The 23,796-nt window shown below is 48.4% G+C and overlaps 2 protein-coding genes and 3 non-coding genes across 5 annotated transcripts; 2 read left to right on the forward strand and 3 right to left on the reverse strand.

The window, feature by feature from the left end:
• The first annotated feature begins 128 nt into the window (after window positions 1-128).
• On the forward strand, window positions 129-2,560 carry rnasekb (ribonuclease, RNase K b). The gene is made up of 4 exons (XM_033978762.2): window positions 129-347; window positions 1,701-1,783; window positions 1,913-2,018; window positions 2,145-2,560. Exons 1-4 carry the CDS (start codon window positions 270-272, stop codon window positions 2,181-2,183), a joined length of 306 nt encoding a protein of 101 aa, XP_033834653.1. The 5' UTR covers window positions 129-269; the 3' UTR covers window positions 2,184-2,560.
• A 1,423-nt stretch (window positions 2,561-3,983) lies between these two features.
• LOC117381542 (rap1 GTPase-activating protein 2-like) lies at window positions 3,984-20,276 on the reverse strand. The gene is made up of 23 exons (XM_055226635.1): window positions 20,205-20,276; window positions 18,294-18,329; window positions 16,372-16,444; window positions 16,195-16,230; window positions 15,587-15,619; window positions 15,155-15,313; window positions 14,734-14,834; window positions 13,965-14,043; window positions 13,691-13,744; window positions 12,922-13,005; window positions 12,572-12,672; window positions 12,277-12,406; window positions 10,878-11,021; window positions 10,706-10,777; window positions 9,746-9,832; window positions 9,293-9,460; window positions 8,534-8,620; window positions 7,679-7,764; window positions 6,715-6,810; window positions 6,494-6,554; window positions 5,996-6,047; window positions 5,858-5,922; window positions 3,984-5,538 (listed from the first exon to the last, which is right to left on the reverse strand). The coding sequence occupies exons 1-23, from the start codon at window positions 20,246-20,248 to the stop codon at window positions 5,530-5,532; spliced, it is 1,857 nt and encodes a 618-aa protein (XP_055082610.1). The 5' UTR covers window positions 20,249-20,276; the 3' UTR covers window positions 3,984-5,529.
• Window positions 20,277-22,262: 1,986 nt separating this feature from the next.
• On the reverse strand, window positions 22,263-22,344 carry trnas-uga (transfer RNA serine (anticodon UGA)). Its single transcript has one exon. It is a non-coding gene; the product is annotated as a tRNA-Ser (tRNA).
• A 557-nt stretch (window positions 22,345-22,901) lies between these two features.
• trnaa-cgc (transfer RNA alanine (anticodon CGC)) lies at window positions 22,902-22,973 on the forward strand. The gene has a single exon. It is a non-coding gene; the product is annotated as a tRNA-Ala (tRNA).
• Window positions 22,974-23,693: 720 nt separating this feature from the next.
• Window positions 23,694-23,766, reverse strand: trnav-uac (transfer RNA valine (anticodon UAC)). The gene has a single exon. It is a non-coding gene; the product is annotated as a tRNA-Val (tRNA).
• Window positions 23,767-23,796: the final 30 nt, after the last annotated feature.

Here is a 23,796-nt window from a genome sequence, read left to right on the forward strand (position 1 = left end):
AAAATAAAATTACACGCATTTAAAAAGAATTCATACGTTTAATTCTACGAAAAGGAACGCCCCAGAAGCTATTTTAGCTTTCCGAGTGCGTCCGAATATTTCCGGGTGTTTCCGAATGTTTCCGAGTGTTTCCGGAGGCGGTCAGCTGACTCCGGAGCGTCCTGTCCCGCTGTCCCCGTAGTTCAAGAACGTCTTTGGCTCTTTTCCGCGGAGCACCGACTCGGACCGAGCCTGAACTGACCCGGACCTATCCCGAGCCGGACTGAGCCATGCCGTCGCTGCTGTTCTGCGGGCCTAAGATGGCGGCCTGCGGGATCGTGATCAGCATCTGGGGGGTTATAATGCTGGTGAGGCCCGGACGTGCGCTTTTTTTTTTTCGGTTTCACACGGACAGATCTGACCGTTTCTCACATAACTCTGGTGTCTGGACAGTTAAACGTCAGTGTATTGTTATTTACTGGCGCTAATCTGAGTAATACTGAGATAGTTGGTGTAAATAGACGGATCCTGAACAGGCCTCATTCATTGGCTCTTGTTATAAACACGTCACGGCTGATTAGATCCAAACAACTAGACTAATGTTGGAAACGCTCTGTTAAATCATAAAAGAGGAGTTTGAGCAGATTCACGGGATAATTTAGGCTGAAAGTGGCTTAATAATGCTATATTTACCCAGGGGTCATGTGACTGTTGCCACGTGACACTGGCTCAAAAGGAACAACTCCAGACTGAAACGATTCTGCTTTTACAAACGTCTCACTGCTGTTTCCATCTGAACTCTAACCCTTTAAATCTAAATCAGCATTATGATTTAGATTTAAATAGACTCTTGTAGCTTTAAGCCGTGTTATAAACTGTTTCTTCCTCAAAAACAGACCTGGAGTTGTGTTTTGTTTCATTCTCACATGTTTGAGTCGCACTTTATTATTAGTCTGTTACATCTCCAAAGCTCAAAATGCTCTGTTCCACCTTGTGATGTCATCAAGCGGTAGTTTTCACGTTAACAGCTCCTTTTACCTTTAGTTCAGTAGAGATAAGTGGCAAATCCAGGTCTGAAATGATTCTAGTGAAGGTGGAGTTTAAAAACACAGTGGAGCACTTCCTGTATCACCACATGATGACATCACAAGGTGGAGCAGAGTGTTTTCAGTTTGAGAGAAGAACTCAGCCTAAATCTGCAGGTTTGTGTGTTAAACATGTGTGAATGAAACAAAACACAACTCCAGGTCTGTTTGTGACGAGGAAACAACATCAGAAACAGAGTAACTACAAAACTAAACATAAACAAATTGTGTTTTGTATCTGTTATTTAACATTTAAAGAATCTACAGAACAACTAACAAAAATATTACGATGTGTTTGGGCCAAGATTGTCCAGAAAATCTTATTACACCAATTTATAGGCCAAGACAGGATATCGACTGAACCGATACTGACTGGACTGATATGTGATCCATCAAAATTTTCCTAGTTTTAACCTGCTTTAGACCTCTTTTAGACCTGTTTAAGTCCTGGTTTAGTCTTGGTTTAGTCCTGGTTTAGTCCTGGTTTAGTCCTGGTTTAGTCCTGGTTTAGTCCTGGTTTAGTCCTGATTTAGTCCTGGTTTAGTCCTGGTTTAGACCTGATTTAGCCCTGGACTAGCCCGGGACAGGCCCGTGTGAATCTGTGGTACTGAGGTTGTTTCCCTGTTTCTCTTGAAGGCGATGCTCGGGATCTTTTTCAGCGCCAAATCTGCCATTCTGATCGAAGACGTGCCCTTCACTGAGGAAGACATCCGCGACGAGTGAGTTTACCCACAACCTCTGAGCAACACACTCCACTCAGAGGGATCAGGAGTCTAACCCACACATATGCTCATTCCACTGAGGAGGATGGAAGGGCATCTGACGTTCTGTGTTGTTTTTCTCTGCAGTCGGGAGCCTCCTCAGAACATTTACCGGCTGTACTCGCAGGTGGCCATCAACTGCTTCATCGCGGCGGGGATCTACGTGGCGGTCGGAGCCGTGTCTCTGTGTCAGGTAACAGTGACATCATCATAACCGCGTGCTGTCGGCGCCCCCTATGGACGGCTGCACGTCACACTAGAGCAGCACTTTTCTTTTTTTTTTTTTCATTTCTTCATGCTTTTGTTGTTTTTGTTTCAGGTGCGCTTGAACAAGCGTCAGGAGTACATGGTGACATAAACAATCACGACCTCTGACCTCTCCACGGCCCCAGCACTGACCCCTGAGCGCCACCGACCTGACCACGCGCCGCCATTTTGATTTGAGTCTTATCCACTGTCACATTCTTAGTCCTGATATGAGGAGGTCATATTTTACGGCTGGAATAATTCATCATATCGTGTTTATAACGACCTGTGCTGGCTCCTGATTGGTCTGTGTTTCCAGAGCTGGGTCCTGATTGGTTGGTGTGTTCTGTGCTGGCTTCTGATTGGTTGTGTGTTGAAAGTGATTATTTATTGTTTAAGTGTCGTGTCATTCCAAACTGTAATTTTCTGTTTTTATTCAGAGGTTGAGGTGAAATGGTGAAATGTAATAAAGTCTGTGATTGAAACAAACTGGTTTAGTTAATGCTCCAAACTGGGTTATTTTTTCCACCTCAGGGTCCTTCTTAGTACAACCTAGACCAGGTTTAGAACTGGTTTATACTTGATTCAGTCCTGGTTTAATCCTGGTTCGAGTTGGTTAGAGTTAATATATGGGTTTAAACTTTGTTTAGTCCTGACTTGGACCTGGTTTAGACCTGGTTTAGACCTGGTTTAGTCCTGGTTTAGACCTGGTTTAGACCTGGTTTAGTCCTGGTTTAGACCTGGTTTAGACCTGGTTTAGACCTGGTTTAGACCTGGTTTAGACCTGGTTTAGACCTGGTTTAGTCCTGGTTTAGACCTGGTTTAGACCTGGTTTAGTCCTGGTTTAGACCTGGTTTAGTCCTGGTTTAGACCTGGTTTAGACCTGGTTTAGTCCTGGTTTAGACCTGGTTTAGTCCTGGTTTAGACCTGGTTTAGTCCTGGTGTAGACCTGGTTTAGACCTGGTTTAGTCCTGGTTTAGACCTGGTTTAGTCCTTGTTTAGTCCTTGTTTAGACCTGGTTTAGTCCTGGTTTAGACCTGGTTTAGTCCTGGTGTAGACCTGGTTTAGACCTGGTTTAGTCCTGGTTTAGACCTGGTTTAGTCCTTGTTTAGTCCTTGTTTAGACCTGGTTCAGTCCTGGTTTAGTCCTTGTTTAGACCTGGTTCAGTCCTGGTTTAGTCCTGGTTTAGTCCTGGTTTAGACCTGGTTTAGTCCTGGTTCAGTCCTAGTTTAGTCCTGTGTTTAGTTCTGTTTCAGACCTGGTTTAGTCCTGGTTTAGTCCTTGTTTAGACCTGGTTCAGTCCTGGTTTAGTCCTGGTTTAGTCCTTGTTTAGACCTGGTTTAGTCCTGGTTTAGTCCTTGTTTAGACCTGGTTTAGTCCTGGTGTAGACCTGGTTTAGACCTGGTTTAGTCCTGGTTTAGACCTGGTTTAGTCCTTGTTTAGTCCTTGTTTAGACCTGGTTTAGACCTGGTTTAGTCCTGGTTTAGACCTGGTTTAGTCCTGGTGTAGACCTGGTTTAGACCTGGTTTAGTCCTTGTTTAGTCCTTGTTTAGACCTGGTTCAGTCCTGGTTTAGTCCTTGTTTAGACCTGGTTCAGTCCTGGTTTAGTCCTGGTTTAGTCCTGGTTTAGACCTGGTTTAGTCCTGGTTCAGTCCTAGTTTAGTCCTGTGTTTAGTTCTGTTTCAGACCTGGTTTAGTCCTGGTTTAGTCCTTGTTTAGACCTGGTTCAGTCCTGGTTTAGTCCTGGTTTAGTCCTTGTTTAGACCTGGTTTAGTCCTGGTTTAGTCCTTGTTTAGACCTGGTTTAGTCCTGGTTTAGACCTGGTTTAGTCCTTGTTCAGTCCTGGTTTAGACCTGGGTTTAGACCTGGTTTAGTCCTGGTTTAGTCCTGGTTCAGTCCTGACACAGTTGGGCTTTGACAGTCATTTATTCAGATTTGTGACATCATCAGACAGATACAGTGAGCTGTGACATCATCATCAGGGGACAGAACATTGTGTTTACACGTTTCACATCGACACATTGGACCGAAAAGTACAGAAAACGTCTGGTGCAAAACCATCAAAGTAACTGTCCGTTACTCAAGTACTTCATAGCGGTGCGTTACTCGAGTACTTCATAGCGGTCTGTTACTCGAGTACTTCAGTAGCTCTGTCAAAGTACAGTACAAAGTGCTGAGACATTGAGTAATTACAATTATGGATTTTAATTTCATTTTAAGGCTTTTAATCAGTGCAAACTGCTCCAAACCCTGAACCTCCAAGAAACACCCACTGAATATTAGACTGGACTGGACCTGGTTTAGTCCAGGTTTACTCCTAGTTTAGTCCAAGTTTAGTCCAGGTTTAGTCCTGATTTAGTCCTAGTTTAGTCCTGGTTCAGTCCTGGTTTAGTCCTAGTTTAGTCCAGGTTTAGTCCTGATTTAGTCCTGGTTTAGTCCTTGTTTAGTCCAGGTTTAGTCCAGGTTTAGTCCTGGTTTGGTCCTGGTTTGGTCCTGGTATGGTCCTGGTTTAGTCCAGGTTTAGTCCTGGTTTGGTCCTGGTTTAGTCCAGGTTTAGTCCAGGTTTAGTCCTGGTTTGGTCCTGGTTTGGTCCTGGTTTGGTCCTGGTTTGGTCCTGGTTTAGTCTTGGTTTAGTCCTGGTTTGGTCCTGGTTTAGTCTTGGTTTAGTCCTGGTTTGGTCCTGGTTTAGTCCAGGTTTAGTCCTGGTTCAGTCCTGGTTCAGTCCTGGTTTAGTCCTGGTTTAGTCCTGGTTTAGTCCTGGTTCAGTCCAGGTTTAGTCCTGGTTTAGTCCTGGTTTAGTCCTGGTTTAGTCCTGGTTTAGTCCTGGTTTAGTCTCACTGATAAAGCTGTTAACAGAAATAAAACTATTGCATATATTTATTTTCATCATCTTTAAGAAAAATAGTTTCTTCTGTTTGACTCGTCCTTCAGGAGCGAGGCCTGGGTCAATCCACAGACTGTTTATATAAATGGACAGAGCTAACCTGCTGCCGCCGCTCTCCAAACAGGAAGTGATCATGGGCGCACTTCCTGCTCGACTCTGGCTCCAGTTCACTTTCTATTGATAAACCATCTCCTCTCTCTGTCTCTGCTGCTTCAGACTCATTCTGGTCTTAAATGTTCGTATTAACCCTCTACATGATCCTTGGGTTTTTATTTCACTATTGTGTCTGTAAATCAAGATATGAACATTAATAACAGACGAATCAGGTCCTTCTTTCCCCGAGGTCGCTCCTGATTGGCTCTTTGGTTGCTATGATACTCGCGTTCGTAAATCCAAACATGTAACTCATCTCCAGATTCGCCGCTGGACGAGCTTCATTTGGAGCCGAACGCTGTGGGCGACGTCACACTCACTCAGTCACTTCTTTACACAGTCTGTGGGCAAATGGTGGACGTGTTTTGCTCAAAGGTACGCCGCCGGGCCTCCTCTCGTCCACGGTCCTCGATCTGGGTCCTCAGTGTCCCTGCAGAGACAAATGTATTTAAGTATAGTTTTACTTTACTTACTTTTACGGAGTATTAACTGTAACTCATCACATATTTAGATCATATTCACCCAAAACAGTGTATTAACATGTCTCCCCTGTCTTTGCTCTCTGTGCTAAGTCCCTCCCCCCTTCAGAGCACGATCACAACAGTCTTAGAACATGAGAGAAAGATCCACAAAGACGTTCTGAAATGCCTTGACTACATTTTAATAGTTAAGGTTTTTGACGACATGAGTCTACTCCAGATTTTAGGACAAAAAAAGGTTCTTTTCTGTCATATCGTTTGGAGACTGACCGAGGCCGAGTGGGACAGGCGCTCGAACCGGAACTTCAGGTTGGATCTGGGAGAGTTTTTATTCTCTGAAACAGGAAATGACACGTTCAGCAGACAGGAAACAGCAGTCCTCCAAAATAAAACAAGAATAAACCAAACCTGTGGGGCTTCGGCAGATGATCGGACTCACTCCATCCACCACTGGAGGGCTCTGAGGGAAAGACCTGGTTTAGACCTGGTTTAGTTCTAGTTTAGTCCTGGTTTAGTTCTGGTTTAGTCCCGGTCTAGTCCCGGTCTAGTCCCGGTCTAGTCCCGGTCTAGTCCCGGTTTAGTCCCGGTTCAGTCCCGGTTTAGTCCCTGGTTTAGTCCCTGGTTTAGTCCCGGTTTAGTCCCTGGTTTAGTCCCGGTTCAGTCCCGGTTCAGTCCCGGTTCAGTCCCGGTTCAGTCCCGGTTCAGTCCCGGTTTAGTTCCGGTTCAGTCCCGGTTCAGTCCCGGTTCAGTCCCGGTTCAGTCCCGGTTCAGTCCCGGTTTAGTTCCGGTTCAGTCCCGGTTCAGTCCCGGTTCAGTCCCGGTTCAGTCCCTGGTTCAGTCCTGGTTTAGTCCCGGTTCAGTCCCGGTTCAGTCCCGGTTCAGTCCCGGTTCAGTCCTGGTTCAGACCTGGTCTTCAGAGTGGCTGTTGAAGCTGCAGGAGCTGGAGGTGGAGATCTTGTCCTTCTTCCTGCACAAAATGGCCGACTTGTTTATTATAACTGTCACATGAAACAGACTCAAACTTCCACGTCTCCTCCCTCTGAGATTAGGACATCTTCAAACTCTACAAAGTGAACGCCCCCATCCACAGGACGAGGGTCAAGCCCAGTCCAGGTGCACACGCTCACCTGCTCCTATGCCCCGCCTCTGTAGACCTCTGATTGGCTGCCTGCTCTGTCTCCTCCAGCGTGTGGTGGTCCAGGCTCCTCTGCTCACTCAGAAGACTGTCAAACACAACAGGTTTGGTCCTGGTTTAGTCCGGGTTTAGTCCAGGTTTAGTTTGGGTTTAGTCCAGGTTTAGTTTGGGTTTAGTCCAGGTTTAGTCCAGGTTTAGTCCAGGTTTAGTCCAGGTTTAGTCCAGGTTTAGTCCAGGTTTAGTTTGGGTTTAGTCCAGGTTTAGAGTTAGGGTAACGTTTTCTGAGCCTCAAACCTCAAGACGACTCAAACGTCCACAAACCTCAAAATAAGACTGTACATTTGACTCAAACTCAGTGATGATGAGGACTTTGTAACACGGTGGTCATGCGTGTCCCTGATTGGCCAATCCATCTGTCAGTCACACCCACCCCAAAAAGCAAAAGTCTCTAAAAAGTGTGAAACTAAACTAGCCCCAGATAAACCCCACATTAGCCCCACGTTATCCCCACATTAGCCCCACATTAGCCTCAGATTAGCCCCACATTAGCCCCACATTAGCGTTAGCGACACAGGTATTTGTCTTTAAAGTGCCAGCTGCAGATAAGAGACTCAAGAGGAGAATGACGTCTGTTTGTTCAAAAGAGACGCAGCAAAGACTCTCCATTTAAAACAGAACGTAGAGTTTAAGCTCAAAGAGGAAAAGAAAAGAAACACAACAACAACGATATAAGGATGTCATTTCAATGGTCACCAGCAGAGGGCGCTCTAGTGCTCTAAACCTGGTTTAGTCCCAGTTCAGTCCCGGTTCAGTCCCGGTTCAGTCCCGGTTCAGTCCTGGTTCAGTCCTGGTTTAGTCCCGGTTCAGTCCCGGTTCAGTCCCGGTTCAGTCTCAGTTCAGTCCTGGTTTAGTCCTGGTTCAGTCCTGGTTCAGTCCTGGTTTAGTCCCGGTCTTACCTTCGGTGTCTGTCTGTTTGACTGTCGACGCTGAGGAGACGAGGGAATAATCCAGAACGTCTTTTCATCGGAGAACTAGAACTCAGCTGAGGAGACAAGGAGATGAGGAGACGAGGAGATGAGGAAATGAGGAGACGAGGAGACAGGAGACAAGAAGAGAAGAGACAGAGAGGATACAACGGGAGAGAAGACAAACAGAGAGGAGACAGAGAGGAGACGAGGAGAGAGGAGACGAGGAGACGAGGAGAGAGGAGACGAGGAGAGAGGAGAGAGGAGACGACAGATACATTATTTTCATGACCCGACATGTCTCTGCTCCTTCATGTCTCTGTCTCTGTCCTGTCAGAGACAGAGACATGTCCTTGTGTCTTTATTCAGTTTAACTAGAGGAATGTCTGGACCAAATTTCACTTTTCTTCAACAAACTATATTTTGTGGCCCATTCAAATTTCCAGGGGGCGCTGTAGAGCAGCTGTAAATATTCAAACAAACAAACGTTTCAGTAACGTCACCGGCGACAAATACACAACATTTTATGCTTTTTCCACTGATCTGTGGATTAGCCACAGCCACATTTTAAAATAAAAAATCAACAACAGGCCGGGGGGCCGGCGGCCCCAGAGCTCATGGAGTTTTGATTTTCGATCCCGTCACTGTCACGTTTTTGTTTATTACTGTTTTTTTTCTTTTCTCCAGGCTCCAGATGTGATTTAAATTATTTCTGATGATCCTGAGGTGGATTCAGTTTAAAACATAAACATGATTCTTCTGTGAGTCAGTGACACTTTTACAAACGTCACATTCAGCTCTTTACAGACGATACACAAATGTTCTGGGAGGGCATCTGACACAAACCTCGTTGGAGATGCTCAGACTGGACGGCAGCTCAGATCGGCCTCTTGACATCGTTTCCATGGAGACGCTGCGACCCCTCATCGCCCTCTGAAACAGAACAACAGGTCACTCTGCCCACAGGGGGCGCTATTCAGGACTCACTCATTTTAGTCCTGTTCAAATGTCCCTGGGTCAGTATAGACCCACAATGCACCGGGACACAACACGACTGACTGAAGCAGTACTACAAATACTACTACTATGACACTAGTACTTCTACTATAGTACTGTTACTGTCCTGAAGCTGAAGTGCTGGTTTATGTCACTGTTGATCCTGATTATGAATCAAACTCTTAAATAAACACTTATGGTGTAAAGGTGCTAGCGTTAGCCGCTTTAGCTCTGAATCCTCCGTCTGTTTACGTCACATCCAGTTTGACAGAAACGTTTGTGATTATTATTAGTCCAATCTGAGCTTTATTTATCTCACAAATCAACTTTTAATTTACTTTTATCTTTTCACCCAGAGCCAGAGTCACATGAGAGCCTTAACTGAGTGAGGGGTCAGGGGTCAGGGGCTGTAGAGTGAGTGAGGGGTCAGGGGCTGTAGAGTGAGTGAGGGGTCAGGGGTCAGGGGCTGTAGAGTGAGTCAGGGGTCAGGGGTCAGGGGCTGGGGGAGACATTCAGACACAGCCCTGGATTCATAGACATATAAACAGACACGGCGTTCAATGCTAACGCTATCGCCCCCGCGGCTCTTGAAACACCAGAGAGACTAACTTTAAGTGACTCCAGCAGTCCTCCGTGGGCGTGTCCGTGTCCATTCTCGCTCCGCCCCTCCTCCTCTGTCACTCCCATCGTGCACTGGGGCCCCACTCCCAGCATGCACTGGGAGCGCGTTTGCAGCTCGTCCAGGAGAGAGTCGAGCAGCGCCGCGCGAGTCCTCTCCTTGAAACGCAATGACAACAGAACGTTAAAGAGGAGACAGAGACACTAAAGCTGCTTCCATGGGGCAGGGGGCGGGGCAGGGGGCGGGGCAGAGGGCGGGACAGAGGGCGTGGCAAAAGGCGGAGCATAGGATGGGGAGAGGGCGGGGCAAGACAGAGGGCGGGGCAGGGGGGGGCGGGACAGAGGGTGGGGCAGATGGCGAGGCAGAGGCTGTGGTCAGTGGACTAGGCTGATGGGTGGAGGGGCGGGGTCAGAGCTGATGGGGGCGTGGCCTGTGTCACTCACCTCGAGGCGGGCGAAGCGCTGGCTCTTGTAGCACGCTCTCTCTGCGTTTATCAGTTTGGTCAAAAGAAACTCTCTGAACTCTGACCCCTGAGGACACACAGGGTTAGTGTCACGTGTGCACCAGCAGAGGGCGCAAAGACTTCAGAGGACGTGCACGTGTGAGCGGGTACGAAGGTGTAAACCCAGAACTCTGCACAACTCAAACACATTTTCACCGAGGGCCACATCAGCAAAATGGCCGCTGTGAAGGGCCAGACGTAAAAAAATCACTAAACGTAACCGAACGTCGACGCAGATTGTGCCGACTCCGCCTCATAACACACAAAAAAAAACACACAGGTTTTTCTCCTCAAAGCACAAACTTGTTTTCACCTTCACCTTTCTTCCTTCCAACTTCCAAGCCGTATAGATTTATTTTAAAATGACAGTTACGCTTTAATTTATCTTCTCGCGGGCCACATAAAATGACGTGGCGGGCCGCGTTTAGCCCGGGGGCCTTGAGTTTGACACAGATTCTGAAAAGACCGCGGACTGGAGCACCGTGCCTACTCACCGTTGTCATTCAACTCTGATGGCCCCACTGGCTCGCTCTGTTGTTCTCTTTGTTTCTTTTGTTTGCTTTGGGTCTGAGGAGGGAGCCACAGTCTGAACCACATCTATGGGAAACACTGCTGCACTTGGTAATATTTTTGTGGGACTTTATTGTAGGATTGAAGGGATTAAACGCACGGTCCGGACGCCGTTGGAGCGAATGACCTGACGATGACTTGTTGTTCAAAATCGCACGTTCCGATTGGTCGTTTATGGCTAATCTGGGCCGGTTGACGTGAAACAAAAACTGACACAAAGCTCAGAGTTTTCTCGCCGTCACTACAGGCGACTGGAGCTTCTGCGTTAGCACTCGCCCGTGTTCACCAGTGGAGGGCAGTGTGTTTGTGTGGGAGGGGGGCGGAGTCAGACCTTGCGGAAGAGCGGGGGGCGGGGCAGCGGGGGGCCAAAGGGAGGGACGTCCTCTCGAGCTGTGACTGACACCTGCAGGACGACAGGAGAACTGCACATCAGAACACAAAACACGTCATGTGCTCTCCACCCCTAGCCCCTCCCCTCCCATAGCTCCTCCCCCTCCTCTGACCTTGTAGACGTCGCCCTCTTGTGGCTGCACCAGCACGTAGGCGTGGAGGAAGTTGGAGGCGATGACGTCCGGAGAAAATGGCGTCGGCTCCTCTTGGAAAACCACGGCCACGATGTCGTTCCCGATGTGTCTTTTCCTCTGCAGCTGAAACGCAAACACAAATACAACATGAACAACACAAACACAACACAAACACAACACAAACACAACACAAACACAACACAAACACAACATAAACAACACAAACACAACATAAACACAACACAAACAAACACAAATACAACGTGAACACAACACAAACACAACGCAAACACAACACAAACACAACACAAACACAAATACAACGTGAACACAACACAAACACAACACAAACACAAATACAACATGAACACAACATAAACACAACACAAACACAACACAAACACAACACAAACACAACATAAACACAAACACAACATGAACACAAACACAACACAAACAAAACATAAACACAACACAAACACAACATAAACACAACACAAACACCACACAAACACAAATACAACATAAACACATCAAACAGGATTTATACTCTGAATAACGTGGGCCTCATGAGAGTGTCTACAGTCGGGGCCCAGGGGCCTGAGGTTGAGACACAGACGGTGTAAAGACGTGGACTGAATGTGAGCCAATCAGGAGCGAGGCTGCTGAAGGCAACGCCCCTTTATGCACAGGAGGCCTGATTGGTCTGTTATTAATATTTTATATCTTAAAATAGCTAAATAAAAACCCCAGGATCATGTAGAGTCTGACAGTCACAAAGTCGGCGACGGCTGACGGCCAGCTAGTGAGCTAGCTACCACGGCTACCACAGCCTGTGACTGGAGCTGAATATGTGCGTGATCATGTGATTGACAGAGCGGGCTGGGACTTTACACAGACGACTGTAAATATATCACTCCTAGTCCAGCAGGAATTACAGTTTTCTGCAGCTTCATGAGGAGAATAACCTCCTGTCCGGAGGGTTTGAACTCCACAAACATTTTGCTTCAGGCTTGAGTTTATTGTCATAAAACTGTGACACAGCTGCAGAAAGAACGTCCTGATCTGCTGGGGTCATGCAGGGTCACACAGGGTCATACAGGGGTCACACAGGGTCACACAGGGTCATGCAGGGTCACACAGGGGTCACACAGGATCACACAGGGTCATGCAGGGGTCATACAGGGTCACACAGGGGTCATGCAGGGTCACACAGGGTCATACAGGGGTCATACAGGGGTCACACAGGGTCATGCAGGGTCACACAGGGGTCACACAGGATCACACAGGGTCATGCAGGGGTCATACAGGGTCACACAGGGGTCATGCAGGGTCACACAGGGTCATACAGGGGTCATACAGGGGTCAGATGTCATACCTGTTGGGGGTCTCCGGGGCTGTAGGGGAGTTTGGTGCAGACGTGGAACATCAGCTCTTGACCTTTGTGGACGGTGTAGACCGACTCAGACCCGGTCTGACCATGGACCACATCCAGACCCCCCCGGAACCTGTCCAAGACCAGAGACAGACCTGAGACTAGACCAGGACTGAACCAGGACTAGACCAGGACTAAACCAGGACTGAACCAGGACTAAACCAGGACTAAACCAGGTCTAAACTAGGACTAAACCAGGACTAAACCAGGACTGAACCAGGACTGAACCAGGACTGACCCGCTGAAGTCCTGTAGTTTCACTATGTGTCCGATCAGAGACAAAAACTCTGTGAAGGCTTCAGTTTCCTCTGTGTTACTGAACAGCTCCTCCTCCGTCACCTGAGACAAACACAAGGTTTAAAGAGCCACAACCGACCCCACAACCGACCCCACAACCACAACCGACCCACAACCACAACCGACCCACAACCACAACCGACCCACAACCACAACCAACCCCACAACCACAACCGACCCACAACCAACCCCACAACCAACCCCACAACCACAACAGACCCCACAATCACCCCACCCCAAGCCCAGCGCTGGGGCAGACGGACATGTTTAGATTAAACTTTAACCTCTGACCTGTCCAAACCTCTGCAGAATCACTCCAAACTTAAAGGTGCTGTTGACCTCGTGTTCGTCGAAGTTCACGATGAGTTCAGACGCCTGGAACAAAACAACGAGAGATTATTCAACCAGCGAGAGCACAACCATGTGACGGTCCTAGCACAGACAGAGCTAACGCACTAGCACAGACAGAGCTAACGTGCTAATATAGACAGAGCTAACGTGCTAACATAGACAGAGCTAACGCACTAGCACAGACAGAGCTAACGTGCTAGCACAGACAGAGCTAACGTGCTAACACAGACAGAGCTAACGCGCTAACACAGACAGAGCTAACGTGCTAACACAGACAGAGCTAACGTGCTAACACAGACAGAGCTAACGTGCTAACACAGACTGTGCCATGTTCCAAATAGAAAGTGTTTCCTGTTTCTATTGAAAACGTCGCTCTCTCTCTCTCTGTTCCCGCCGCAGACTCGTCATTCTGGTCTTAATTGTTTGTATTAACGCTCCACATGATCCTGGGGTTTTTATTTCACTATTTTCTCTCTGAATCAAGATGTGGACATAATAACACTCAGGTTTCCTTTAATAACAGGTTTGATTGACAGCCTTGTGGCTAATCGCCTGCTCTCTGCTAAACCAGCAGTGCGGCCGTTAAGGGACAAAGGGGCGTGTAACTTCAACATTCTCGCTCCTGATTGGCTCTTTGGTTTGGCGCCTGGACTCGCTGTTTCTGTCCTGACCTGATTTATAGTAAAATCTAAAGTTTAATGAGTCTGACCTTTGGGAAGACGACAGGCCAAAAGCGCTGGGCCCCGACCTCTGGACTCAGCAACTGCAACACAAACACACGGAATAAGAACAGTGTGTGTGTGTGTGTGGGGGGGGGGGGGGGTGTAGGTGTGTGTGTGTGGGGGGGGGGGGGGGGGGGGGGGGGGGGGGGGGGTGGGTGTGTGTGTGTGTGGGGGGGTGTGTGTGTGTGTGTGGGGGTGTGTGGGGGTGTGGGGTGTGTGTGTATATGTGTGTATATGTGTGTATATGTGTGTGTGTCAGACCTGGGCCAGTTCAGGGACACTGGGGATTTCTGGGACTTCACTCAGAGACAGACGATGATAAACACTTTTCTCTTTAGACCTGAAAGAAAAAAGAGACGTGTTGAGACCAGGTTTAGTCCAGGACCTGGACCTGGTCTTGTCCTGGTCTCAGGTCTAGTCCTGGTCTTGTCCTGGTCTCAGGTCTAGTCCTGGTCTAGTCCGGGTCTAGTCCTGGTCTAGTCCTGGTCTCTGGTCTAGTCCTGGTCTTGTCCTGGTCTCAGGTCTAGTCCTGGTCTAGTCCCGGTCTAGTCCTGGTCTAGTCCTGGTCTCTGGTCTAGTCCTGGTCTAGTCCTGGTCTCTGGTCTAGTCCTGGTCTCTGGTCTAGTCCTGGTCTAGTCCTGGTCTCTGGTCTAGTCCTGGTCTAGTCCTGGTCTCTGGTCTAGTCCTGGTCTAGTCCTGGTCTCCGGTCTAGTCCTGGTCTCTGGTCTAGTCCTGGTCTCTGGTCTAGTCCAGGTCTCTGGTCTAGTCCTGGTCTAGTCCTGGTCTAGTCCTGGTCTCTGGTCTAGTTCTGGTCTAGTCCTGGTCTCCGGTCTAGTCCTGGTCTCTGGTCTAGTCCTGGTCTCTGGTCTAGTCCTGGTCTAGTCCTGGTCTCTGGTCTTGTCCTGGTCTCTGGTCTAGTCCTGGTCTAGTCCTGGTCTAGTCCTGGTCTCTGGTCTAGTTCTGGTCTAGTCCTGGTCTCTGGTCTAGTCCTGGTCTCTGGTCTAGTCCTGGTCTCTGGTCTGGGTCTTACCTGATGATGACGTGGATAAAGTCCTGGTCTCGGGTCTCGTGGCGCACCGAGAGCAGGAGGGGCCCCGCGGCGCCACCGGAGCTGCAGAAGTTGAGATGCTCCTACAAAATAAAAGCCCCATTAAACTGCGAGCAAAGGCTTTTAATGTGAAAGACAAACACATGAGTGGTGCACCGCAGACTGTGGTCCTGAGCAGCTCTAGCGCCGCTGATGGTACATTACATTTTTGTTAGGAAAGACCTTTGTTTAGACTCATCTGTCCCTCATCTATAACTCCACCCTCAGACCCAAAGCAAACAAAGGAAACAAAGAGAACAATACAGCTAGCCAGGATGCCTCACGCAGAAATAAAGCCACAGTCTGTACTTTTCCTCAGACAGAGCAACAGGTGATTAAAGGCGTCACATGGCGAGGTCTGTACCCGTCCTACGAAGTACTTCCTGTAGGCAAGCGCCACTTCCTGTCCCGCCTCCTCAATCCCACAATCCCCCGGGGCCGCTTCCTCCACGCTGTCCTCGATCCAGTATCCCCCGAACTGCGGACGCACCACCTGAGGGAACGGCGCCCCCCTCTGCAGCACCTGGGAACAGCAGGCACGGGTGAGGAGTGAGGAAGGGCATCTGACGCACAACGAACACACAGGGAGGGCATCTGACGCACAACGGACACACAGGGAGGGCATCTGACGCACAACGGACACACAGGGAGGGCATCTGACGCACAACGAACACACAGGGAGGGCATCTGATACACAGGGAGGGCATCTGACACACGGGGAGGGCATCTGATACACGGGGAGGGCATCTGACACACAGGGAGGGCATCTGACACACAGGGAGGGCATCTGGCGTACCTCCTGGATGCTGGGGTAGGGGATGTAGTCGTCCTGGAGCAGAAAAAAGATCAGATTTAGAAAAAAAAACGTAATAATAAGATTTACTTCTGTGGTTAAAAAGGAGCATTTACTTTTACAAATAAACAAACAGGTGAACAAAATAATAAAAATACATAAAACGGAACAGATGCTGGGCTGTGATTGGTCGATATGAGGACAGGGACAGATGCTGGGCTGTGATTGGTCGATATGAGGACAGGGACAGATGCTGGGCTGTGATTGGTCGATATGAGGACAGGGACAGATGCTGGGCTGTGATTGGTCGATATGAGGACAGGGACAGATGCTGGGCTGTGATTGGTCGATATGAGGACAGATGCTGGGCTGTGATTGGTCGATTAAACATGCCTTTTGTCTTTGAGGAACTGACTTCATTTCAACCACCTCAGGAACCTGCTGCAGAAGACCTGGTTTAGACCTGATTCAGTCCTGGTTCAGTCCTGGTTTAGTCCTGGTTTAGTCCTGGTTTAGTCCTGGTTCAGTCCTGGTTTAGTCCTGGTTTAGACCTGGTTTAGTCCTGGTTTAGTCCTGGTTCAGTCCTGGTTCAGTCCTGGTTTATTTCTTACCTCCAGTTTGTCCATGGAGCCAAAGAAATGAGCCGTCTGTCAAAAGAGAAAGTCTTTATTTAAGGACATTAAATATCATCTGATCAGTGTAGTAGTAGTAGTATTAGTATTAGTAGTAGTATTAGTATTAGTAGTAGTAGTAGTAGTTCATAGTAGTCATATTAATTGTATTTTTACTTTGATGGTGGGCGGGGCCGTTCTGGGGGGAGACGGGGGACAGTTGGACAACGACACATTGGACTCCTGTTTCCTGTGGACACAAAACAGAAGTCAGTGTGGAAGGGCATTTGACACACAGGGAGGGCATCTGACACACACAGGGAGGGCATCTGACACACACAGGGAGGGCATCTGACACACACAGGGAGGGCATCTGACACACGGGGAGGGCATCTGACTCTTTAAACCAGGTCTCATTTGTTGTTTATTTTCTGTGTTTGGACTCAACTCCACTGTCCTCTGTGACGTGCACGCTCACACACGTGCACGCTCACACACGCTCACGCTCACACACGTGCACACACTCGTGCACGCTCACACACGTGCACGCTCACACACGTGCACGTGCAAGAGACAGATGGAGGAGAGAGAGATGAAGAGGAAGAGGAGAGATAAATCTGTTCTTTTGGACAGAAGGACAAACAGGAGGAGAGAACAACAGGGAGGAGGAGAGGAGGAGGAGAAGAGAATGACAGGGAGGAGAAGAGGAGGAGGAGGAGAGGAGGAGAAGAGAATGACAGGGAGGAGGAGAGAAGAAGGAGAGAGTAACAGGGGAGTTGGAGAGGAAGAGAGAAGGAGAAAATGACAGGAGTAGGAGAGGAGGCGAAAGAGAGAGCAATAGGGAGGAGAAGAGGAGGACAAGAAGAAAATGACAAGGGAGGAGGAGAGAGGGAGAGGAAGAGAAAGAGAGATAACTCTGTTCTTTTAGACAGAGGGACAAGAAGGGAAATGACAAGGAGCAGAGGAAGAGGAGGAGGAAAAGAGAAGGAGGAGAGGAGGACGAGGAGAAAACGACAAGGGAGGAGGAGAGAACGTCAGGAGAGGAGGAGAGGAGGAGAGGAGGAGAAGAGGAGGAGAAGGGGAGGAGGAAGAGAGAATGTCAGGGGAGGAGGAGGGGAGAGCAACAGGGGAGGTGGAAAGGAAGAGAGAAAACAAAGGGAGGAGAAGAGGAGGAAGAGGAGAAAACGACAGCGGACGAGGAGAGGAAGAGAAGGAGAGATAAAGCTGTCCTTTTAGACAGAGGGACAAAGAACAGGAGGAGAGAACGACAGGGAGGAGAAGAGGAGGAGATAAGGGAGGAGGAGGAGAAGAAGAGGCGGAGAAGAGGAGGAGGAGAAGAAGAGGAGGAGGAGAAGAGGAGGAGGAGACAATTTCCAGAATGAGAGGACAGAGGAGTGCTGCCCTCTGCTGGGAGACGAGAGGAGGCAAAGAAAAGATCCACAGAGTCACAAATTATTAGAGGAGCTCCTCCTGTGTCTCCTCCTGTGTCTCCTCCTGTGGCTCCACCTGTGGCTCCCTCTGTGGCTCCCTCTGTGGCTCCTCCTGTGTCTCCCTCTGTGTCTCCTCCTGTGTCTCCCTCTGTGTCTCCCTCTGTGTCTCCTCCTGTGTCTCCTCCTGTGTCTCCTCCTGTGGCTCCACCTGTGGCTCCCTCTGTGTCTCCCTCTGTGGCTCCTCCTGTGTCTCCCTCTCTGTCTCCCTCTGTGTCTCCCTCTGTGGCTCCTCCTGTGGCTCCTGGCCTTGGCTTTGATTGACAGGTGCTGACATGTGTTTGACAAGAACAAGTGACCTCCCCCAAGGCACCGCGTCAGATGCCCTCCCGTCCTCCTGTCTCTGTGTGTCAGATGCCCTCCCGTCCTCCTGTCCCTGTGTGTCAGATGCCCTCCCGTCCTCCTGTCTCTGTGTGTCAGATGCCCTCCCGTCCTCCTGTCTCTGTGTGTCAGATGCCCTCCCGTCCTCCTGTCCCTGTGTGTCAGATGCCCTCCCGTCCTCCTGTCCCTGTGTGTCAGATGCCCTCCCGTCCTCCTGTCTCTGTGTCAGATGCCCTCCCGTCCTCCTGTCCCTGTGTCAGATGCCCTCCCGTGGTGCTGTGTGGGACTCACCGGGCTCTGAGTGCACTCACTGTGGACTTATCGATCCTGAAGAGAGAGAAAGAGATAGAGAGAGAGAGAGAGAGAGAGAGAGAGAGAGAGAGAAAGAGAGAGAGAGAGAGAGAGAGAGAGAGAGAGAGAGAGAGAGAGAGAGAGAGGTTTAGTGTCTCTTTTCTCTCCCAGACCAAGGTGAACGAGTTTAAAGAACAAACCAGGACTAAACCAGGTCTAAACCAGGACTAAACCAGGACTGAACCGGGACTGAACCAGGACTAAACCAGGACTGAACCAGGACTGAACCAGGACTAAACCAGAAATAAACCAGGACTAAACCAGGTCTAAACCAGAAATAAACCAGGACTGAACCAGGACTAAACCAGGGCTGAACCAGGACTAAACCAGGACTAAAACAGAAATAAACCAGGACTAAACCAGGACTGAACCGGGACTGAACCAGGACTAAACCAGGACTAAACCAGGACTGAACCAGGACTAAACCAGAAATAAACCAGGACTAAACCAGGACTAAACCAGGACTAAACAAGGACTGAACCAGGAATAAACCAGGACTAAACCAGGACTGAACCAGGACTGAACCAGGACTGAACCGGGACTAAACCAGGACTAAACCAGGACTGAACCAGGTCTAAACCAGGACTAAACCAGGACTGAACCAGGACTAAACCAGAAATAAACCAGGACTAAACCAGGTCTAAACCAGAAATAAACCAGGACTGAACCAGGACTAAACCAGGGCTGAACCAGGACTAAACCAGGACTAAAACAGAAATAAACCAGGACTAAACCAGGACTGAACTGGGACTGAACCAGGACTAAACCAGGACTAAACCAGGACTGAACCAGGACTAAACCAGAAATAAACCAGGACTAAACCAGGACTAAACCAGGACTAAACAAGGACTGAACCAGGAATAAACCAGGACTAAACCAGGACTGAACCAGGACTGAACCGGGACTGAACCAGGACTAAACCAGGACTGAACCGGGACTAAACCAGGACTAAACCAGGACTGAACCAGGACTAAACCAGAAATAAACCAGGACTAAACCAGGTCTAAACCAGAAATAAACCAGGACTAAACCAGGACTAAACCAGGACTAAACAAGGACTGAACCAGGACTAAACCAGGACTAAACCAGGACTAAACCAGGACTAAACCAGGACTGAACCAGGACTGAACCAGGACTGAACCAGGACTAAACCAGGACTAAACCAGGACTGAACCAGGTCTAAACCAGGACTAAACCAGAAATAAACCAGGACTAAACCAGGTCTAAACCAGGACTAAACCAGGACTGAACCAGGACTGAACCAGGACTAAACCAGGACTGAACCAGGTCTAAACCAGGACTAAACCAGGACTAAACCAGGACTGAACCAGGAATAAACCAGGACTAAACCAGGTCTAAACCAGGACTGAACCAGGTCTAAACCAGGACTAAACCAGAAATAAACCAGGACTAAACCAGGTCTAAACCAGGACTAAACCAGGACTGAACCAGGACTAAACCAGGACTGAACCAGGACTGAACCAGGACTAAACCAGGACTGAACCAGGTCTAAACCAGGACTAAACCGGGACTGAACCGGGACTGAACCAGGACTAAACCAGGACTTGATTTGGTTCTGAAGATTCTTCAGTGGAAACAAAAACATGAGTCAATGATTTTCGACACACAGAAAGTTTCACAACATTCAACAATTATTTACTACAAAAACTACTACTACTACTACTGCTAGTGCTACTACTACTGCTACTGGTACTACTACTGCTAGTGCTACTACTACTGCTACTGGTACTACAGCTGGTACTGCACTGGGACTAAACCAAGTTCAAACCCAGACTCTGTTTTTATTCCTGTGGTAAACTCCCAGAATGCTTCACTCCAAGATGAACTCACCATCCGAATCCTCCGAACGACACACTCCTCTTCCTCCTCAGCATCCTCCCTCCTCTCCTCCTCTCCTCTTCTCCTCCTCTCCTCGTCTCCTCGTCTCCTCGTCTCCTTCCTTTGTGCACCTTCACTTGAGTGCTGGTCCAATCCTCGTTCAGTCCTGGTTTAGTTCTGGTTCAGTCCTGGTTTAGTCCTGGTTTAGTCCTGGTTTAGTCCTGGTTTAGTCCTGGTTCAGTCCTGGTTCAGTCCTGGTTCAGTCCTGGTTTAGTTCTGGTTCAGTCCTGGTTTAGTCCTGGTTTAGTCCTGGTTCAGTCCTGGTTTAGTCCTGGTTTAGTCCTGGTTTAGTCCTGGTTTAGTCCTGGTTCAGTCCTGGTTCAGTCCTGGTTCAGTCCTGGTTCAGTCCTGGTTTAGTCCTGGTTCAGTCCTGGTTCAGTCCAGGTTTAGTCCTGGTTTAGTCCTGTTTTTTGCAGAGTACTCTCTTCTCTTTCTCTCTCGTTCAGAGTGAAGCGTCTGGGATGGAAGGTTTTGAGACGGAGAGGAAACAAGGAAGCAAAAAAGGAGGGAGGAAAGAGAGGAAACGAGGCAAGGAGAGAGAGAGAGAGAGAGAGAGAGAGAGGAGGATGAAACGGAGGGAGGAGAGAAGGATAAAAGAGAGCGAGGGGGGTTAATGTTTAATGGACTCGGTCACGTTTTATCGGCGTTGGTCGGACTCTGAACACGAACGAGAGAAGGAGAGAGGGAGGGAGAGAGAGATGGACAGAGGAGGAGAGAGAGGGAGGGAGGGAGGGAGGGAGGGGCAGGGAGAGATGGAGAGAGGAGGAGAGAGAGGAGGAGGGAGGGGCAGGGAGAGATAGAGAGAGAGGAGAGAGAGAGAAGGAGGGGCAGGGAGAGAGAGAAGAGAGAATGGGAAACGCGGGAATGTCATAGAGAGAAAGAGGAGGGAGGAGAGAGAGCTGCACTCGTTTTCTCCCATCACATCCATCGCTTCTGAAATGGAGACTCAGACTAAATCTCAGTTTAAGATTTGATTTAGATGAAGGTGATTTCTGTGGTCGATGTAAAAGTGTCTGTGATGAGTCTCTGTGGACGCTCTGCTCTCTCTCTCTGTTTTCTCTCTCTCTGTTCTTTCTCTCTCTCAGCCTTCTTTCTCTCTCTCTCCCTGCTCTCAGCTCTCTCTCAGCCTTTCTTCTCTATCCTCTCTCTCTTTCTCAACTCTTGCTCTCTCTCGTCTCTCACCACTCTCAGCCTTTTCTCTCTACCCCTCTCTCTCAGACCTCTCTCTTCCCTCCTCTCTCTCTCTCTGTTCTATCAGGCCTTTCTTTCAGCCCTCCTTCTTTCGACCCTCCCTCTCTCTCAGCCCTCTTTTTTACCCTCTCCCTCTCTTTCTTTCTCTCTGTCTCTCTCTTCTTCCCCCCCTCCCTCCTCTCTTTCTTCCCCCCCTCTCCCCCCCCTTTCTCTCTCCTCTCTTTCTCCCTCTCTCCTCTCTTTCTCCCTCTCTCTCCTCTTTCTCCCCCCCTCTCTCCCTCTCATCTCTTTCTCCCCCTCTCTCTCTCTCCTCTCTTTCTCTCTCCTCTCTCTCTCTCTCCTCCCCCCCTCCCTCCCTCCCCCTCTCTCTCTCTCCATCACCAGGGGCTGTGCTGCTGCATTAATAAATATGAGCCGTGAGAAAACATCACGTTCTGTTCTTTTTCTGTCATCACTTATTCATGTCCCGCGTCGTCCAAAAACTCAAAGTCCAGATTCAGAGTCAAACTAAAACAAAACACAAAATCTTTGATCGAGTTTAGATATTCTGTTATTAGATTTATGTTTGTTTTTAAATCAGGACTCAGAGGACCCGGGGAGGGCATCTGACACAAGGACATCTCAGAACATGTCTGTAGAGCTTTAACCTGCAGAATAAGACACATGGAGGCACAGGGAGGGCATCTGACACACTGGCACATTTCAGAACGCGCTGACAGACGTTTAAACGACAGGATTAAACGACAAGATTAAACTACAGGATTAGCCTCATTTACACAGAGTTTCAATATAAAAAGAAAAAAAAACACCTTCGTGCCTCGCTGCGAGCAGGGTTCGAACCTGCGCGGGAAGATCCCATTGGATTTCAAGTCCAACGCCTTAACCACTCGGCCATCGCAGCTTACGTCATGTTACGCACTGACGTTTGTATAAAAAGTGAATTTTCTGACTCTGCAGACGTTTTTAGTTTGTGTAAATGTTTTATAAACCACAGAAACGCGTAAACACTTCACAAAACAGCGGAGAAACTTAAATCTAAACGTAAATCCGACTCAGAAACTCAAAATAATGCGCAGACGGAGCCGTGTCTTAGAAAAGAGGAGTTTTAAGGACGTTTTTTAGAAGATTTGTTAGAATCACACGCCGCACGAGGCCTTCGTTTGACAAACAACACATTTAAAAACATTAAAACAGAATGTGCCGTGAAACCAGAGCGTAAACACCATAAAACACGTGCTCCTGTGACACTGAGGGAACAGCGACCCCTCGTGGCCGCAGCGGGAATGACGCCACTCGTCACGTGACTCTGCGGAAAAACGTGTATTCTGTTCTCTTATGACGTCACACAACAGACGCATTTAAAACAAATGATTTATACAGTTTAAACACTCCATAAAAACTCACATTTACCGCGTTCTCCGTTTTTAAGAGCTCTCCTCCGGGGAGCAGTGCATTATGGGGGATGTAGCTCAGTGGTAGAGCGCGTGCTTCGCATGTATGAGGTCCCGGGTTCAATCCCCGGCATCTCCACAGACTTTAGTTTAACCACACGCACATTTAGACAGAAGAACGAAAAAACACCAGAGAGAACAGTTTCTACAGTCTACACCCTTAAACTGTTCTGTAAAAGTTAAAGTGTAATAATATTTGCATTTATTTATTTATTTATTTAAGTGCAGTGAATATTAATAAATGTGTCACAAGCAGCTAAATGTTTTTATTCATAATCCACATGAAAACATGAACATGAACTTGTATTTTTTATATTTTGTGTAAATCCTGGTCTAGTCCTGGATTAGTCCTGGTTTAGTCCTGGTTCAGTCCTGGTTCAGTCCTTGTTTAGTCCTGGCTCAGTCCTGGTTCAGTCCTGGATTAGTCCTGGTTCAGTCCTGGTTTAGACCTGGTTCAGTCCTGGTTCAGTCCTGGTTCAGTCCTGGTTCAGTCTTGGTTTAGTCCTGGTTCAGTCCTGGTTCAGTCCTGGTTCAGTCCTTGTTTAGTCCTGGTTCAGTCCTGGTTCAGTCCTTGTTTAGTCCTGGTTCAGTCCTGGTTCAGTCCTGATTTTGTCCTGATATAGTCCTGGTTTAGTCCTTGTTCAGTCCTGGCTTAGTCCTGGTTCAGTCCTGGCTTAGTCCTGGCTCAGTCCTGGTTCAGTCCTGGTTTTTCTGGTCAGTTTTTCTGTTGTGTTGCTGATAAATTAAATTCATACATAAATTTAAAGATTTTTAATAAAACATATGTTTAAAAAATCTTTGGTTCCACTGGGGCTCGAACCCAGGACCTTCTGCGTGTAAAGCAGACGTGATAACCGCTACACTATGGAACCAACTGGGTGCGTACGTCACGTCCGGTCCTT

The sequence above is a fragment of the Periophthalmus magnuspinnatus genome, chromosome 14 (assembly GCF_009829125.3).
Source record: "Periophthalmus magnuspinnatus isolate fPerMag1 chromosome 14, fPerMag1.2.pri, whole genome shotgun sequence".
Classification (NCBI taxonomy): domain Eukaryota; kingdom Metazoa; phylum Chordata; class Actinopteri; order Gobiiformes; family Gobiidae; genus Periophthalmus; species Periophthalmus magnuspinnatus.